At 40.9% G+C, this 18,850-nt stretch overlaps 1 protein-coding gene across 10 annotated transcripts in view; it reads right to left on the bottom strand.

Annotated features, from left to right (window-relative positions):
* Positions 1-18,850, bottom strand: part of kmt2ca (lysine (K)-specific methyltransferase 2Ca) — a 491,834-nt gene that overhangs the window by 175,824 nt on the left and 297,160 nt on the right. For all 10 annotated transcript variants that reach the window (XM_063044443.1, XM_063044442.1, XM_063044440.1 and 7 more), the window contains one exon: positions 9,350-9,466. In XM_063044443.1, coding sequence (XP_062900513.1) covers positions 9,350-9,466 — 117 coding nt within the window. The remainder of the gene's footprint in view (positions 1-9,349; positions 9,467-18,850) is intronic.

The following is an 18,850-nucleotide window of genomic DNA, read 5'->3' as shown; positions in this document are numbered from 1 at the left end:
GGACCACTGAAAAATGACAGGTAGTAATGGAGGACAAAGAAATGGCAGAAGAACTTAGGTATTTTGCATCTGTTTTCACTGTGGAAGAAAAGCATAATGCTAGAAATGCGAGAGTGTCAAGGGGCAGAAGTGAGTGTAGTTGCTATTATTGCTATTACTAAGGAGAAGGTGCTTGGGAAAATGAGAAGCATGAAGGTAGATCTGTCACCTGGACCAGATGGACCATTTACCCTGATTTCAGTGGTTGGGAAGATGTTGGAGTCTATTTGTTAATCATGAGGTTTGGGGTACTTGGAGACACATGATAAAATAGGCCAAAGTTAATATGGTTTTTTTAAAGGGGAAATCTTGCCTGACAAATATGTTGGAATTCTTTGAGGAAATAACAGCAAAGGAGAGTCAGTGGATGATGTTTACTTAGACTTTCAGAAGGCCTTTGACAAGGTGCCCACACATGGGGCTGCTTAACAAGATACTAGCATGGATAGAAGATTAGCTGACTGCACGAGGGAAACAGTGGGATAAAGGGGACTTTCTCCAGTTGGCTGCCATTGACCAGTTGTGTGCCATGGAAGTCACTGTTGTATATTCACGTTGTATGTCAATGATTTGGATAAGCGAACTGATGGCTTTGTGACCAAGTTTGTAGATGATAGGAAGATAGGTAGAGGGGTAGGTAGAGCTGAGGAAGCAGGATGTTTGCAAAGGGACTTGGATTGGGAAAATGGGCAAAGTTGCAGATGGAATATAGTGTAGGGAAGTGCATGGTCATGCACTTTAACACAAGGAATAAAGAAGTATGGATGATTTTAGAATACAAAAGAAGGATGTAATGCTGAGACTTTATAAAGCATTGGTCCGACCAGTGTTGGGAGTATTGTGAGCAGTTTTAGTCTCCTTATCTGAGGAAAGTTGTGCTGGCATTGGAGAGGGTCCAAAGGAGGTTCATGAAAATGATGCTCATCATTAGCAATCACTCATAGTCAAGTATTATTCATCTCCTAGTGGTTGATCTGGTCACTTGTGGGTCTTGAGATGACTCAAGGGGCTGATCCATAATCCACAAGTCCTATTGCAGTGTTGGGCAGGTATAGGTCATTGAAGTGGTGGTAAACGTAGCTGGTTGGGCCTTTACCAGTCTCTCCTTACATTGAAACCGCTTAGTCTCTGCAGCACAGTGGAGGTATTCTTCGAGCTGTGCAGCCACCTCATAGACAGTCCTTCTCCAGCTTTTCCTATCCTGTGCTAATTTCTCCCATCCATTCAGGATAATGCGGCATTTCATCAGGTGGGTCTTGATATTGTCCTTGAACCGCTCTTTCTGCCCTCCACGAGTGTGCTTTGTATCCTTGAGTTGGCTGAACAGGAGTTGTTTAGGGAGCTGGAGTCAGGATGATGTGACCAACCCAATGCAATTGGTATTGAGTCACATTGTGGCTGTGGAGTTAATATGTTAGCTTTCTCCAGGACGCTGGAGTTAGTATGCCTGTTTTTCCAGCTAACTCTTAGAATCTTCAAGGAGGGGAGGAATATAGCTTTATAGACCAGAAGCATAGTGTTGGTCCTGATATACCAATCTTTAAAAATCCCCTTTCTCAGCCTGGGCAAAGTTCCACTCACACAGCCTATTCTGCAATTCATTTCAAGGTCAATGTTGGCTCTGGAGACTCTTGAAGAAAGAAGGCTGCCAAGATATAAGAAATGATCAGTTTGAATGTTGGATCAGATGGATGTTGTCAACTTGGCTGGTTGATTTGGAGCATGTTGGTGCAGGATTTGGATTTTCTTTACATTTAGATCAAGTCCTGGGAGCTTGTATGCTCTGGCAAAAGCATCCATTATGCACTGCAGATCCTCCTCAAGGTGAGCTACGATGGCGTTGTCATCTGCATATTGGAACTCCATGATGCAAGTAGTTGACACCTTGCTCTTTGCCTTGAATCTGTTAAGGTTAAAGAGCACTCCCCCCCCCCCCCCCCGCCTCCAAATGTGCTATAGAGAATCTGGGCTCCTTGTGAGCAGTCTTGGCCTGTGAGGTGAAGAATAGTTGCAATGAAAGCAGCAAATGGAGTTGGGGCAATAACGCCCCCTTTTTGACCCTGGTCTCAACCTTAAAAGATGTCGTTTCAGAACCATTGTTGCTGATGACTGTTGCACTCACATCATTGTGTAAGAGCTGCAGGACCTTGAGGTATTTCTCCAGGCACCTGATTTTGGACAGTACCTGCCAAAGGGCAGAATGATTTACAGAGTCAAATGCTTTTGTAAGGTCTATGAAGGTAATATAAAATAGGAGATTTTGCTCCCAGGCTTTCTTCTGCAATGATGTGCTATAAACCTCATTCAGATGTTCCTCTGGCTGGACAGAAATCACACTGAGACTCAGGCAGGAGATCTACACCAGCAAAGGTACTCACCCAAGTTTTATGTGATTGTTTTTTATCTCTGGTTTCCGCAGTTCCCTTTCTGAAGAGTGTGACAATCAGGGAATCTCTGAGTTCAGCTGGAATCTTCTCCTGGTCCCAAATCTTGAAAAGCAGGTCTTGAATATGATTTAAGAGCTCTGTGCCACTTTCCTTGAGGATCTCTGTTAGAATTCCATCACGGCCAGTGACCTTGCTGTTCCTCAATGTCGTGCAAGTTGTCTGCACCTCTTTGATATTCGGAGGCTTACTCATGTCCTCCTTCATGGGTCGCTGTGGGTGCTGATTACTTCAATGTCAACAGTGGTGTTATGATTAAGTAGCTCCTGAAAGTGTTCCTTCCACTGAGAATTGATGGCATCATTGTCCTTTAGGATCCTTTGTCCATCTTCAGAGTGAAGGGGGTTTAAAGTCATGATGGTTTGGGCCATACACTGCCTTGGTGGCAATAAAGAAACCACTGACATCACCAGAGTCAGTAAGCTGCTGTATTTCTTGGGTCCTCTCAGACCACCGCTGATTCTTTATTTCCCTTACTCTATGCTGGGCTATGGCCTTGGCTTTTGAGTGAACTTCTCTTTTTGCCTTGCAGTTGATGGCCTACTGCCAGGCACAGAAAGCTTTCCTTTTGTTGTTGATTAGTTCTTCTATTTCATTGTCATTTTCATCAAACCAATCTTTGCTTTGCCTGGTCTGGTATCCAATGATGTTTTTACAAGTATCAAGGATGGTGGTCTTCAGTGTGGTCTCATGTGCTTCAACAGCCTCCGGATACTGCACTGGGGGTCTTTCAGGAAGTCAGCTAGAAATGTTGTACCTTCGCTGTGTCTTTTAGGCTCTCGATATTGAGCCTGGGACAAGCTCAGCTTCTTTTGCACTCTACTATTCCACATGATTTTGATGGTCATTTCTGAGTGAATAAACCAATGGTCTGTCCAGCCATCACCAGCACTGATCACAGCTCTTGTATTCTCTGCGATCCCTCCCCGAACAATGACATCATCTATAAGATGCCAAGTCTTCGAACAGGGATGCATCCATGAAGTTTTCACATTTTTCTGGCAGAACAGAGTGCTTATGATGGTTAGGTCATGCTCAGCATGCTTGGAGAGTAAGAGCACTCCACTGGAGTGAGGAGGCAGGCTATTTTTAGGGCACCTTTAATTGCCTTTCCCCACAGAGCAGGTCCTGAATAGGGCTGCTCAGTCATGGGTGCAGCTGCCGAAAAGCTCTATCTGCCTCAGCCCAAGATCAAGATGACTGTATCTAACACCCACCACCTGTGTGCCAGGTTGAGGCTGGGAGCTCCCAGGTTTCACTGCCCTGCTCCTGTTACCACTTCCTGATTGCCACGGGTCGAATGGATTACCAAACCAGGAGAAATGCCTGTGCATGAAGTCTTTTATCATGGGGAGACTGATGCACAAGCAGCCACCACATGATCTTTAACAGAGAAAGGGCCAGAATCCAATGGTAAGGAGACCAAGACAATTAGGGGCCGCCTTCTGCTACAGCCTTCCTCTGCCTTCGCAGCCGTTGTGGTGGACCTCATAGTTCTGAGATTCTGGAGATTCTAATTTACCACCACCTTCCGCCTGCTCTGCTGTTGAGGTCTTGGTTGGACTGCACTTTGTCTCGATCCTCCCCTTGAACTTACCGGCATGGGTGATCCTACCAGGAGCTAAGTTCCAGGCGGCATCGGTCTCAGGATTGCACAAACCTCTCCACCACGAAAAAGTGGCAGTAGTCTGGAGAGATATGATCCCAGGAATGAAATGGTTAACACAAGAAAAGCATTAGAAAGCTCTGGGCCAGTACTTTCTGAGATTTAGAAGAAAGGGGGGGGGCGATTTCATTGCAACCTATCCAATATTGAAAGGTCTGGATAAAGTGGCTATGGAAAGGATGCTACTTATGGGGGTGGGCGTTGTCTGGGACCAGAGAGCACAGCCTCAGAATTGAGGGATGTCCATTTTGAATAGAGATAAGGAGATGTTTCTTCAGCCAGAGGGTGATGAATCTGTGCACTGTCCAACTCATTGGGTATACTTAAGGCGGAGGTTGATAGGTTCTTGATTAATAAGGCTGTCAAAGGTTACGGGAAGAAGGCAGGAGAATGGGGTGGAGAGGGATAATAAATCAGTCATGATGGAATGGCAGAGAAAACTCAATGGGCCAAATGGTCTAATTCTGTTCCTATGTCTTATGGTCAATGGATGCCTCTATTTACAAATGAGGTAGAGACATGAAATCAAAAGAATTCTACCATGGCACTGAAGAAATGTTCATTAATTTGAAACTTTGGTGTTTTTTAAAGCAAACCTTGAAGAGATTAACTGGATTGAATGGATTGACAGATAAAAATATTTAATCTAAATTATGTGGCATGTCTTTGCTTGATTTTGACTGTCAAAAATAAACATCAGTGGAGATAACTTATTAAATGCAAGAACTCTGCCCATTACAAACTAGCAGACAAGCTTGAATACCACTTGATGAATCACATATGGGAGATCCAATGGAAACAACCCAAAACAACAAAACAGATTCACAATAGAAAGGTTAAATTGCATCTTGCTTCAAGATACATTTCAGAAAGAAGGCAAGGCCAAATGAATACATTGGACTTCATTGCATGGAATTGACAACAATGAAGGATAAAGTAGCATAGAGCAAAATGGAAAAATGGCAAATTAGAATTTCAAGACACAAGTTCGATCACCAATAAAGATTCAGATGAAGATTGGTGTTTACATATTACGAGTTGGAATATTCATAAAATTTCAGCAGCGTGCCTCCAAGGAAAAATACAATCCAACTGAAGATCTTTCAGAAGTTCAGGACAAATGGACCACTTGGCAATATACAGGATAACAGCTAATGCAATAGCAAAACATCATAACAGACCACCCTTGATGAGAAAGGAATGGATATTGCAAATGAAACAATGTATGGGACAATGTATTTAGCTTAGCTATTGCAAAGTCTGGACATAATCCTGAATAAGTACAAACCCAGGTTCAACAGTACTTGAGATGATTGCAAGGCCTATAAAGTATAAGTTCAAGTTGAAGTTTATTATCATTCGACAGTACACATGTATACAACAAAATGAAACAATGTTTCTCTGGGAGCAGGGTGCAAAACACAATACATATATCACACACAACACGTAAAACAATATTAACACAATAAAATTAACAGATTTTTAAAACATCTATAGATGAGTTACATATCTACATGAACCAGGTGTGAAACCTGTTTATTAAAAACAACAAGACCCTTATGCATTAAAATCCAAGGTAGAAAAGAATCACTGTGATTAGGCTATGCAGATTGTGATGACTCCATGGACAGATAAATCAGTTTTTGTGATAATAATAAGATTGTAGTCAATCCAGAGGTCAGTGGTGAATATAACAAGAGAAATACTTTTTGCTGAGCTGTATGGAGTATAAAATTGGATTTGTCTGGCAGCTAAGTACTGATCAGGGAGCCAACAATATTTAATCATCAATATATTACTCACAAAAAACTTCAATAATGGTATTAAATTGTTCCTCATCTTCTAGGTCACAATTGCAAGGAATACCTTGCATTATCAAATAATGTTGTGACTGCTAACTACATAGATGAGGATGCTCAAATTCTTGCAGATGATTGCTGAGCAACTGCGACAGTATGTAATTAAAGAGATACAGCATTGAAGCAGTTCACCTTAGCTCACACATGGATGGACATACTTTTCAGACTATAAAGTGAGGCACAAATCAGAGACTCTGAAACCCAAGAACGTATTTGAAGTGAGGTAATTCCCGGGACTGGCACACTGTATGCATTTTCAATCGAATTTTGCAATATTTCACTTACTGCCCCAAAGACATGTAACAAAGAGCAACAGTGTGCTAAAAATATATGCAAGGTAGAAAAAGGCAAAGGTCTTCTTGCTTATTGTAACACCATCAGTGAGTTAAAGTTAGTGAGTGATGTTAGGATAATTATTAGTCATGCAAAGGCAGTGACCATAATTACTCCCAAGTATAAAAGGAAGCTCCCTTCAGTATTTGGAGTTTACTAGTGGTGGTGAGGGAGGTGGTATAGGGTCAAGTGTTACCCATTAGGGTCATTAATGAGGAAGTACCCAAGGAGGGAGATGCGTGAGGAGGGACGAGCAATTAGAGTGAGTAATCTCTGTGGAAAACAGAAAGGGGTAGGGGGTAGGGAAGAAGTGCCTAGTAGTGAGACCTTGCTGTAGCTGGTAAAAGTTGCAAAGAATATGCTGGATGCATTGTCTGGTGGAGTGCTAGCTTGGGGGAGGAAGTGAGTACGTGCCAAACTGCAGGAAGTAGAGGTCTCTATCAATTGCAATGAGGGTGCTTTCTGGGAGGAAAAAAAGAGAATGTCTCTGATTTCCTGGATGGCAGGCCTCATCTTAAGAACAGACGCAGCAGAGACAAAAAAAACCTGAAAAAGGGCAATGAAGTCCTTGCAAGTGACAGAGTGGGAGGAGGTGTAGTCAAGGTAGCTATGGGAAGCAGTGGGTAATGTGTCTTCTGAGATGCATTCAGAGAGGTTAAGGGAAAAGAGTTATTAGAAGATGGATTGATTGAATTTGAGGGTGTTAGATGCTAGAAAATATTGTTGGAGTATGCTTGGAACTTGGACTGCTGCATGCAGTTCATGAAAGGGTAGGCATAACTGGAGGCCATGTGTGTGCTCATGGCTACATCTTTGGTTTGCAGGGAGTAGGAGGAACCAAAGGAGAGTAGCACAAGTTGTGCCAGACAAAGAGTGGTGTTGGTGGTGGGGAACTGATTAGATCTGTTTCCACAAAGAAACGGAGAACCCCAAAGCCTTCCTGATGGTGGATAGAAATGTATAGGGCTAGACAGCCATATATTCACATCTTAAGATCTTGTGTTGTACATAGAAAGCTCTACAAAGCTCTGAAAGCATAGTTCAAGGAAATATACATATTCAGCACAATTTCAGAAGAGATGAACAAAACTGATCAGGATTGCCTCAAGTTCTTCAAGCAAGAAACTGCTTTGAAAAGAATTGTTTAACCTCCGAGAACAAAGAAGGATGGTACTGAAATGAAAATAATCCCAATTGTTAGTTCTCTTTTCAGAAAATATTTGCACTTTGCAGATGGAATTGCCTTTCTAGGATCAGGAGATGGTCTTGTCATGAGATATGTCAGTGATTATTCTCAAAAGGATGGATCAATGACAATGCTGCAGAAGAGACCGGGGGCTGGGGAAGGTGGTGTTAGAATTACTAGCTGAAATCTGTGTTTTTGTGAGTATAATCATGTCATGCATGGCATAAGACACCAGCGGCTACAGTCTTTTCCTAGCTGACCAAGCTAAATAACCTGCAATGTCTAAAGGTCCATCTTTTTTCTTAATTTTAGTTCTTCATGCTAGTTGATGTAACCAAGTCAATACGATGGCCAATTCTGAAACCACCTATCCATTTGTAAAGCATGTATTTTTTTTTTAAGTGAACTGGCTTTCTCTTCTCCCATCTACATGCTGGGAAAATGTCACCTTAATCTGTATTCTGAAAATACTGAGCAAATCAAAGTCATGTGATAACACCAAAATCAAGCAACTCGAGCATAAATGTTGTAAAAAGTGTAATACAGCACACATTCAACTTGTCAAATGCAATACATTTTAAACAGAGGAATCTGTAGAACACACAACAATAATTTCAGCACACATTGTCTATGCTGAACATGCCAAATATCTAAGTCACTTCAATGCCTCTATCATATCTGCTTCCACCACTATCCCAGTGGCCTGCTCCAGACATCCACTACTCTCTCTATATAAAAAAACATGGCATTTCTGCTATGGGAAAAAAGATTCTGCCTATCTAATCTATCAATGTCTCTCAGAATTTGATAAACTTCTAACAGGTCTCCCCTGAGCCTTTCATGCTCCAGAGAAAACAACCTCTTCTTTTGCTCATACCCTCTAGTTCAAGCAGCATATTCTCCACCCTTTCCAAAGCCTCCATAACTTTCCAAGAGTGGGGCAATCACAACAATGCTGTAAGGCTGGCCTAATCACAGTTGTAACTAATGTCACGCCCAATGAAGTATGCCACATGCCTTCTTTACCACCCTTGTGTGGCCACTTTCAGGAAGCTTTGAACTTGAAGCTCAAAATCCCTCTGCACAATGTTATTAAGGGTCCTGCCATTAACTGTACCCTTTACCCTTATTGCTGACCTCCCAACATGCAACACTTCACGTTTGTTCAGCTAAAACTCCATCTGCCAATTTTTGTGCTGTCTGCAAATACGCTAACCCACCTGACTATGTTTTCATTGAAGTTATTAATATAACCCTGATCACTGTGGAACACCGATCATCACAGACCTTCAGTCAGAGTAACACTGTTCCGTGAGTATGTCCCACCTTCTCTGAGCAAGACAATTCTGAATCTAAACTACCAAGTTAGATGCATCCAATGTATTTTAATATTCTGTATTAGCCGATCATGAGTGACTTTGTCAAATGTCTTACTGAAGTCCATGTAGGCAATATCCACTGTCCTATCAATCACCTTTGTCACCACCACAAAAACTCAATCAACTTTGTAAGACAACCCTGTCCCACACAAAGCCATGCTGACTGCCCTTAACCAGGCCACATATTTCCAAGTGTACGCAAGCCCTATCCTTAAGAATCCTCTGGAAAAGCATCCCTGCTACTGAAGTGAGTCTTACTGGCCTATAGTTTCTGGGACTATCCCTATTTCCCTACTTAAACAAAGGTACAGGTGTTTCTTTGTTCAATTTGGCAAGTAACTGATAACACCAATAATCAACTGTCAGGTTCTCTGGAAAGCAATACAGATAAAAGAAAATAAAATATATTTAAATTCCGATATAGAAATAACATAAATACTTACTCCTGGTGTTATAACAGCACCCATGCCATTTTTCAGTTTCGATCTGCCTCTAACTCCCCGACCAGGATGCCCTCCACCACGTGGCCTCTTTTTCCCAGGAAAGCCAGCACCACGACCCTATTGAAAATAACACTTCAGAAGAGTCCTGATTTGAATACAGTACATCTGCAACACTTTGCAGGACAAATATTAGTACTTTGACAACTTACTTTGCCTTTCCCACTACTAGAAATGAATTGTCAATAAAATTGTCAATGAAATGTCAATAATCGATGTTTATGCAACTTTGTCAACAGTTAAAATTAGCTTTGTTTACCTTTAGTATTACCATAAACTTCTTTGAAGTTAATGCTTTTAAAGGATCGATGGAAAATAGTAATGGTAGAGAAATCAAGCCTTATAGTTGCTGAAATAAATGATTTTTTCACAAACATTTGCTGTTTGCATTTGTGACTCTTGAATCAATCTTAGCTCTTTTTAATGGGCTATGCTTGCAAACTTAAATATTAACAAGTTCCTCAAAGTGTGTGTTTACAAAAGTGGAGGAGTCTGAGAACTGCATTCAAGGGAAGAAAATGTGCTCTTTAGGTTATTCCCAAAACAGATGACTGTGTTCATATGATTTTCAGGATAAGCACTACTCCACTGGCTGTGTTACTGACAAAGTCTGACTGAAAGACAATACTGCCAATGCCCACATTTATACTGGTGAACAGCAGTTCCTTACTATTCTGTAAGTTTATTCTTTTTAGGGTGGGCACGAATGCATAATTTGAGGGAAGAGAAGAAATAGCTCTCTAAGCTTTAGTCACTCTTGAATATCTCACATACTTTTACAATTTGAGTTTGCAAACTGATAAATTTATCAACAAACCAGCTTAACTGCTGGTTAGGAAAGCAACAACCCATATTGAACTTCAGCCAGACCAGTAATGGGCAAAAGAATCACAACTTCTTCCATCTCGACATTCAAAGGCACATTTGCTCATGTGTTATATACTTACATACTTTAGGAGGTTATATCAAAAATTAACTTGTGCAGATGCCAACAAAGAATGATCTTTTACGTTAGTAATTTCAAGAAAAGTCCATTATATTCTCAACAGCCAGGCGGGATGCATCAGTTAATGAAAAGAGAAATAGTCATTTTATAGTCATATGATCTTACCTCCGATAAGATGGCAATGGGGCTTCTCGCAAGATGGCAGCGTGTATACACACACCAGCATCTTAGGGGCCAACTGTAGGTGCTTTTTCCCTTGATAAATGTGTTTTTATACATAATAAGACTATCCTTTACTCCAATAACTACCTGTTTAGCAGATCCATTGCATCAGTGAGCTGCGCATTGTTTGCAGAAGCCGGCCGAAGCATTACAAGAGCTGGCCAGTGGGTCAGGGTGGTCGAATTGGGCCATCAGGCCGGGTAATCCGAGCAGGGCCACCAGGATGGAGGAGAAGCTAAATTGGGTTTGGAAGAGCTGACCTGGGTGGAGACTCTGCTGCAGTGTGCTATTCAGAGACACTGCAGTTGGTGCCTTTGAATTGGTGTGAAGGCGGCGTGCAGAGAAACCGTGAGTGATTGCCTTGGACATTTCTTTTATGATTTCAAGACCCTGTTGGACATTGATTGATGCTTCAGTTGTTTGGTGGTGAGGCAGCAGTGTCACCTCGTTTGTAGCTAGCTCTAGGACTCAGTCCTTGAGCTTGCGTTGTAGAGTGGCATCCAAGCATGGTCGTGGGTAGCCACTCCCATTGCTGCCCTTCAGAGGTGGATTGGTGGATTGCTGGACTGCCAGGAACCATCAATTTGTGGGACTTGTCGCTTAGGAACTTGATCTAAAAGTTTGTTTTCTTACGTGACTATGTTCTTTTCTTCCATCCTTGCATTTTGAATGTTTGTTTTTGCACCTTGGCCCCAGAGAAACGCTCTCTCATTCGGCTGAACCCATGTATGATTTGAATGACAATTAAATTGCTTTGATTTGATTGATAGTTGTATGAGGGATGAGCGATGTAAAAATATATAATTAAAACCCATTAAAAATATTTTTCTACTACCACTCCATTATTTTCCTCCAAGAATGAGTTTGCTACGTAGATATTTGGAAAATCACTTGCATACAGCCTAAAGTGAGTAAGTATCTGAAGGTAGTTGATAGCTATCCAGAGAAACAAACATCAAAGTATATCTGACTTTCCAAAAGAGAATATTCAAGCAGATAATATATTTTTTGAACAGCTTTGAACTACTTAAGTCAAAGTATACCTAATGGTTATACTTCATTTGGAGTTCGAGGGAATGTCTATCTAATTTCTACTGATGTACCATGGAGGACATTCTGACTGGCTGCACCAACACCTGGTATAGTGGCTCCAACAGACGGGATTGAATGAGGCTGCAGAGGCTTAAAGACTCAAACAGTTCCATCACAGGCACAATCCTCCCCACCAGCGAGGACACCTTCAAGAGTTGGTGCCTCAAGAAGGAAACATCTGTCATAAAGGATCCTCAGCATCCGTGACGTACTGTCCTCTTATTATTACCATCAGGGAGGAGGTAATGGAATCTGAAGATGTACACTCGGTGCTTTAGGAACAGCTTCTTCCCCTCTACCATCATATTTCTGGATGGTCCATGAACCCATGAACACTATCTTACCATTCTTCTTTTGCAATACTTATTTTACTTCATACTGTAACTTACAGTAATTGTATGTTTTTCCTGTACTGTGACCATAAAACAAATTTCACAACATATGGTACATCAACAATAATAAACCTAATTCTGATTCTTAAGTATGAGATTCAAGCTACTTCAATAAATATTTGACTGCAATACATTACTTTGACAAATGGATCAGAAGATAGAAGTAATGACTAATCACTGAAATTGTAATTGATACAATATAAACATAATGTGCTGGTGGCATTACTTGCACTTCATTTACAAGCTCGCATTGGCTACATTGTACAGGTAACTAGTTATGCCCACATGAGCCGTTTCTACCACTTAAGACAAAATGTGCAATAAAAGCAGATACTGCTGAACTCCTATGGGGATCAGACAGCACTTATGAACAATACTTCAGCCTAATGTCTTCAGAAATCAGGTATCAACCTAAAAGTGTTTTTATTTCAGAACAAATATCTACCGTAAGACCACAAACTCCCACAACTATCTTGATTATATTCCTTCCCACCTTGACTCTGACAAGGTCTCTGGGCATGAACTCATGATCAGTTTTCCTGCATGGGTGTCCCTAAAACACCTTCCCATCTTCCTGAACAGTTGCTTATCATTGTTTGCAGAGCCCTTGACCATATTTTGTGCATTTCCACACCTCCACTTTCCTCCTGGACAAACAAATACAAAGTTCCTGGAGCCTTGCCTTCCACCCTACTACTTATCATCATCATGTGCCTTGTCATATGATGTGGGCGATCATGGCCCTTAACCATGATTGTCCTTGGCAATATTTTTTACTTCTGGGCAGTGCCTTTACAAGACGGGTGACCCCAGCCATTATCAAAACTCTTTAGAGATTGTTTGCTGTCATCAGTGGCCACATGATCTGCACTAGCTGCTCATACAACCATGCACCACCTGCTCCCGTGGCTTCATGCGATCCTGATCCCGGGGGCAGGGGGGCTAAGCAGGTGCTACACCTTGCCCAAGGCTGATCTGCATACTAGCAGAGGTCGCCTTTCAATTTTGAAGCTGTGCCCTCTAGTTCTGGATATCCCCACTATAGGGAACATCTTCTCCACACCCAGCTTATCTAGTCCTTTCAATATTCAATATGTCTCAATGAGATGTCCACACATTTTTCTGAATTCCAGTGAGTACAGGCCTAAAGCTGCCAAACACTCATATGTTAATCCCTTTGCTCTCGGAATCATTCTCATGAACCTCCTCTGGACTCTCTCCAATGACAACACATCCTTTCCGAGATGTGGGGCCCAAAACTGTTGGCAATACTCCAAGTGCAGCCTGACCAGTGTCTTATAACGGTTCAACATTATCTCCTTGCTTTTATATTCTATTCCCCTTGAAATAAATGCCAACATTGCATTTGCCCTCTTTACCACAGACTCAACCTATAAATTAACCTTCTGGGAGTCTTGCACGAGAACTCCTAGGTCCCTCCGCAGTTCTGATGTATGAACCTTCTACCCATTCAGGTAACAGTCTGCATTATTGTACTTTTTATCAAAATACATTATTGTACATTTCCCAACACTGTATTCCATTTGTCATTTTACCCTTTCTCCCAATTTGTCCAAGTCCTGCTGCATTCACATTGCTTCCTCAGCACTACCTACCTCTCCACTTATCTTCGTATCATCCGCAACCTTTGCCAAAATGCCATCAATTTCATTATCCAAATCATTGACAAACAATGTGAAAAGTAGTGGTCCCAATACTAACGTCTGAGGAACATCACTAGTCACTGGCAGCCAACCAGAAAAGGCCCCCTTTATTCCCACTCGCTGCCTCCTGCCTGTCAGTCATTCCTCTATCCATGCCAGTATCTTCCCTGTAACGCCATGGGATTTGTCTAGCAGAGGGAGGTCCTAAAGCCATAAGAAGGCACCCTGTCAAAGGCCTTCTGAAAATCCAAATATACAACATCCACTGCATCTCCCTTGTCTAGCCTACTTGTAATTTCCTCAAAAAACTGTAATAGGTTTGTCAGGCAGGATTTTCCTTTAAGGAATCCATGCTGAGTTCTGCCTATCTTGTCATATGCGTCCAGGTACTCTGTAACCTCATCCTTGACAATCAACTCCAACAACTTCCCAACCACCAATGTCAAGCTAACAGCTCTATAATTTCTTTTTTGCTTCCTTGCCCCCTTCTTAAATAGCGGAGTGACATTTGCAATCGTCCAGTCCTCTGGAACCATGCCAGAATCTATCGACTTCCCCCAATCTTGTTCTCCAGTGACTGTACATTTATGCTGGGGAGAGGAACTTTAATTTCTAGGTATTTGAATCTGGCTTGGAGTTCTCCCCTCCTCCCTCTCTTCTGGCCATGGTGATGCACCTTCGTCGACGTAAAGGTGCTATACCTGTATGTTTGTGAGTTAAGCTCAGACTCCTTCGAAAGATTCTGAAATCGCTAGCTCATTAAGACAGTTCAAAAGTACGTTGCTTGAAGGAAAATTACAGGCTACCGATTGCAGTGAGTGATCCAGAACAGGCATATTTAGAAGTTTTGTAAGTAGCCTGCAACATGTCATTGTGGTTCCGGCAACATCTTGGTGCTAGATCAAAATCCAGAATAGTAGCGATATTGAAGTACCATCAGAAATAGATTTTAGTGGTCTATGAATAGCCAAAAGAAGAGAATAAGGAGGAGCTCTAAACGATCACTTATAGTACTCAACCACACTTAACAACAAATAAAGATAAGATGGCGTGCCTTTAATAAACACCTAATTTGGATGCTAGTAATGCTGTACATCCTTAATACTCACAGATGTCAGCTGAGGAGGTATGTTCATTCTGCAGAGCTCTAATTAGTCACAAATGTGAAAATGCAATAATGGAAGCAAACCATTTGCAAAATAACAATTTTTCAGATTCAAAATCTAATAGCATATTTTCCATGTAACTTAACTGCATTCAAGGTACTTCAGCTTATATTTAACTCACTTGCTTCCCAAAAAGCAGCATTCATTTAAAAAAATTGGAAATGTTGATTTGAGAATTCATAAGACAACAGTTTTTATGAATTCTACATGTAAAAAGATGAACATTTCATATTCGTCTGATAACAAAAAGAGCAGCAGGCCATTTATCCTTCAAATCCATTTCATAATGAAAATGTTTCTTTTCTTCAACCTCAACTACAATTTCCTCAGTTGGCTTCATTACATTATGTCCTTTTATTCTGGGAATATATAGAAATCTACTGATTTCAGTTTTGAACAAATTTAATGCCTGAACCCCCAGGGTCCTCGAGTAGAGAGTATCAAAGAATCACTGCCTACTGTTAGGATATCACTCTCTCATTTATTCTTAAACTATAATCCCTGCTCCAAGACTCCTGATCTTGGGTGAATATCCTCCCAGTATCCACTTAGTCAGACATAGAAGGACCTGGTCTCCTCAGCCATATCATTAATACAAGTCTAGAGAATACAGGCCAAATTTACCTCATCTCTCATGATACCACAAACCAATCATCCCTGAACATGGCAAATCACATCTGCTTTTAAGAAATGTTACTCCAGGGATGGTTTTACCAAGGCCCGATATAATTGCTCTAAGACTTTAATCCTCAGTTGAAATCCTGTCCTAATAGTCAACACATCATTTGCTTTCCTAATCCCCATCTGCATTCGCATGTTGGTTTTATATAATTTGCACATGACACCCAAGTCCCTTTGAACTCTGCTATTCTATGTACAAAAATGACTAACTTCACAATTTTTCCATGTTATATTTAATCTCCTGTGTTCTTGCCAACTCATGCAGTTTGTCTCTACGAGGGGTGATTGATAAGTTCGTGGCCTAAGGTAGAAGGAGTCCAGTTTAGAAAACCTAGCACATTTATTTTTCCTACATTTACACACTTAGTCCAGCGCTCGTGGAACATACGGATCCCTTCTTTGTAGAAGTCAGTGTCTTGGACCTCCAGAAGTGGTCCACATCAGGGGTGATTGATAAGTTTGTGGCCTAAGGTAGAAGGAGATGAGTTATGAACTTCAAATTTTCTGCATTTTCACTCAAAGAGTTGAACTGCACGTGCATGTAACGACAGCTGTATAACTCATCTCCTTCTACTTTAGGCCACAAACTTATCAATCACCCTTGCTGTGGACCACCTGGAGGTCCAAGACACTCTCGTTACATGCACGTGCAGTTCAACTCTTTGAGTGATAACGCAGAAAGTTTGAAGTTAATAACATCTCTTTCTACCTTACGCTACGAACTTATCAATCACCCCTGCCGTGGACCACTTCCACAAAGAAGGGATTCGTATGCTCCACGACAGCTGGACTAAGTGTGCACATGTAGGAGGGGACTAGGTTGAAAAATAGGTGTGTTAGGTTTTCGAAAATTGACTCCTTCTACCTTAGGCCACAAACTTATCAATCACCCCTCGTATCTCCTGGAAGTCTTGTTTTTTAAAACCACCTACTTTCACTTACAAACCCACCTGGTTGTGCATCATCAACCAACTTGAAAATATAATATTTAGTTCCCTCACCCAAAGCATTGATATAGATCGTGAATTGCTGAATTCCAAGCACTAACCCTGTAGTACCCCATTAGTTACAACTAGCCAATCTGAGAAGGATCCGTTTATTACCAGATATTCCATCCCCCTCCAAAAAAACATACAAAATAAAAACAGCCTCCTTGGTAGTCTAACACTAAATATAATTCTCTATGCTCACTTTCCCCCAAAAGTATACTCAGTGGCCTCTTCAATTGGTACACTTACTTGTTAATGTAAATATCTCATCAATCAATAATATGGCAGCAACTCAATGTATAAAAGCAAACAGACAATGTCACGAGGTTCAGTTGTTGTTCAGGCCAACAATCAGAATGGGGAAGAAATGTGATCTAAGCGACTTTGACTGTGAAGTAATTGTTGGTGCCAGAAGGTTTGAGTATCTCAGAAACTGCTTAACTGGATTTTCCATACACGGGAGTCTCTAGAGTTTATAGAGAAGGGTGCAAAAAACAAAAAAACATTCAATGAGCAGTAGTTCTGTGGGTCAAAAGAGAGAGAGGCCAAAGGATAATGGCCAGGCTATTTCAAGCTGACAGAAAGGTGACAGTAACTCAAATAAGCACATGTTACAACAGTAGTGTGTAGATGAGCATCTCTGAATACACAACACGTTGAAATCTGAAGTGGATGGCTACAGCCGAAGACCATGACATACAGAAATACATACAGAATATGTATTGAGAAATTTCAAAGATTGCTGGAAAATGCAACATAATTCAGGATTGAATCATAACTGCAACTTCAGTGACAAAAGTACAAATGCACTTTAAAAGGATGTAAAGATATTTAAGAGAACTATACTGAAGAGAAGTGCTTTAAATTTATGACTTCAAGGCCTTAGAATTTAATATTTGTAACCATATAAGAAGTTAAACAGGCCATGGCAATAAGAAAGCCCTATTTCTTCAGGAGTCTAAATTAGCAGACTATACCAGAAGCATTACCAGAATTACCTGGAGCGAATATGCAAAAACAATCCAGTGGAAATTGCAAACTAAAGCAACCTCTTTGCTCATTCTGGCACAGAAGACATTTGACTGACATCAGCCAATACAGCTTCTATAATAACCTGACAGGATCCCTGCTTTTGCAATGGAATCATTCAATTCAATGCTAAGAAATATGAGGGACAGCTCATTATTGAGACAGGATTTGTAATAAATGTCAAATTATATAGCAAATGGATGCGTTCTTCTTGGCCAGTAGATAGAACCTATGCACATATAGATAAATTGGGAAAGATTCACTTCTTTCTGCATTTCAATATGCCTTTTGAAAAGAAGGAACTTAAAACATTCGTTCTATTAAGTTTCTAGGGGTTTAACAGAGGCATTGGTACAGAACTTTTGTTAAAATTGGATGGTAGTTGTATTTCATATATAATTAGCCCAAGCCATTTTAAATTGGCAGCAATTATGCAATCATTATGTAATGCATGAACATAAGAAATAGAAAGGGGTCGGTCCTGTTATCCCTCGAGTCTACACTATCATTCAGTAGGCTGATATAATCTTTTGCTTCAAATCCATATTCCCTGCTGATCTCCATAACTCTCCAATTCCTGTAGTCCAAAGATCTTTTAATGTACCATTTAATATTAAAAACAATTGTAAAGAGAATTGTGATTATAACTTTGAACTGACATCTCCATTTATGGGCAGAAATATGATACACTCCTGCAAAAATTGAATGCACAAATAGTCAAGTTAATTAGAGGTGATTGCATTTTTACAGGGTTCTACTGGATGTTGGACTTACACTAACATAAAACAGAAAGCAGCAGATCGGCAAAGTGGAATGCAAAGTACTAGAAAATATCTTCATGCTGCCCAGTAGTTACAGCAAAGGTCACATAACCTTGGAGTATCGCGCATTCAGAATCAGGTTTAATATCACCGGCTTATGTCGCGAAATTTGTGTTGAAATAATTTTTTTAAAGTGAGATAGTGTTCATGGGTTCAATGTCCATTTATGAATCAGAAGGCAGAGGGTTCCTGAAGCTGTTCTGAATCACTGAGTATGTGCCTTCAGACTTCCGTATCTCCTTCCTGACGGTATCAATGAGAAGAGGACATGTCCTGGGTGATGGGGGTTCTTAATAATGGACGTTGCCTTTCTAAGACACTGCTCCTTGAAGATGTTTTAGATACTAGAGGTTAGTACTCATGATGGAGCTACTTTTACAACTTTCTGCAGCTTCTTTCAATCCTGTGTAGTAGCCGACTCACCTCACCCCCCACCCCTCCG

Source organism: Mobula hypostoma, chromosome 3 (assembly GCF_963921235.1).
Source record: "Mobula hypostoma chromosome 3, sMobHyp1.1, whole genome shotgun sequence".
Lineage (NCBI taxonomy): Eukaryota > Metazoa > Chordata > Chondrichthyes > Myliobatiformes > Myliobatidae > Mobula > Mobula hypostoma.
The sequence above is the reverse complement of the archived record's forward strand: the minus strand, read 5'-3'. Positions and strand labels throughout refer to the sequence as shown.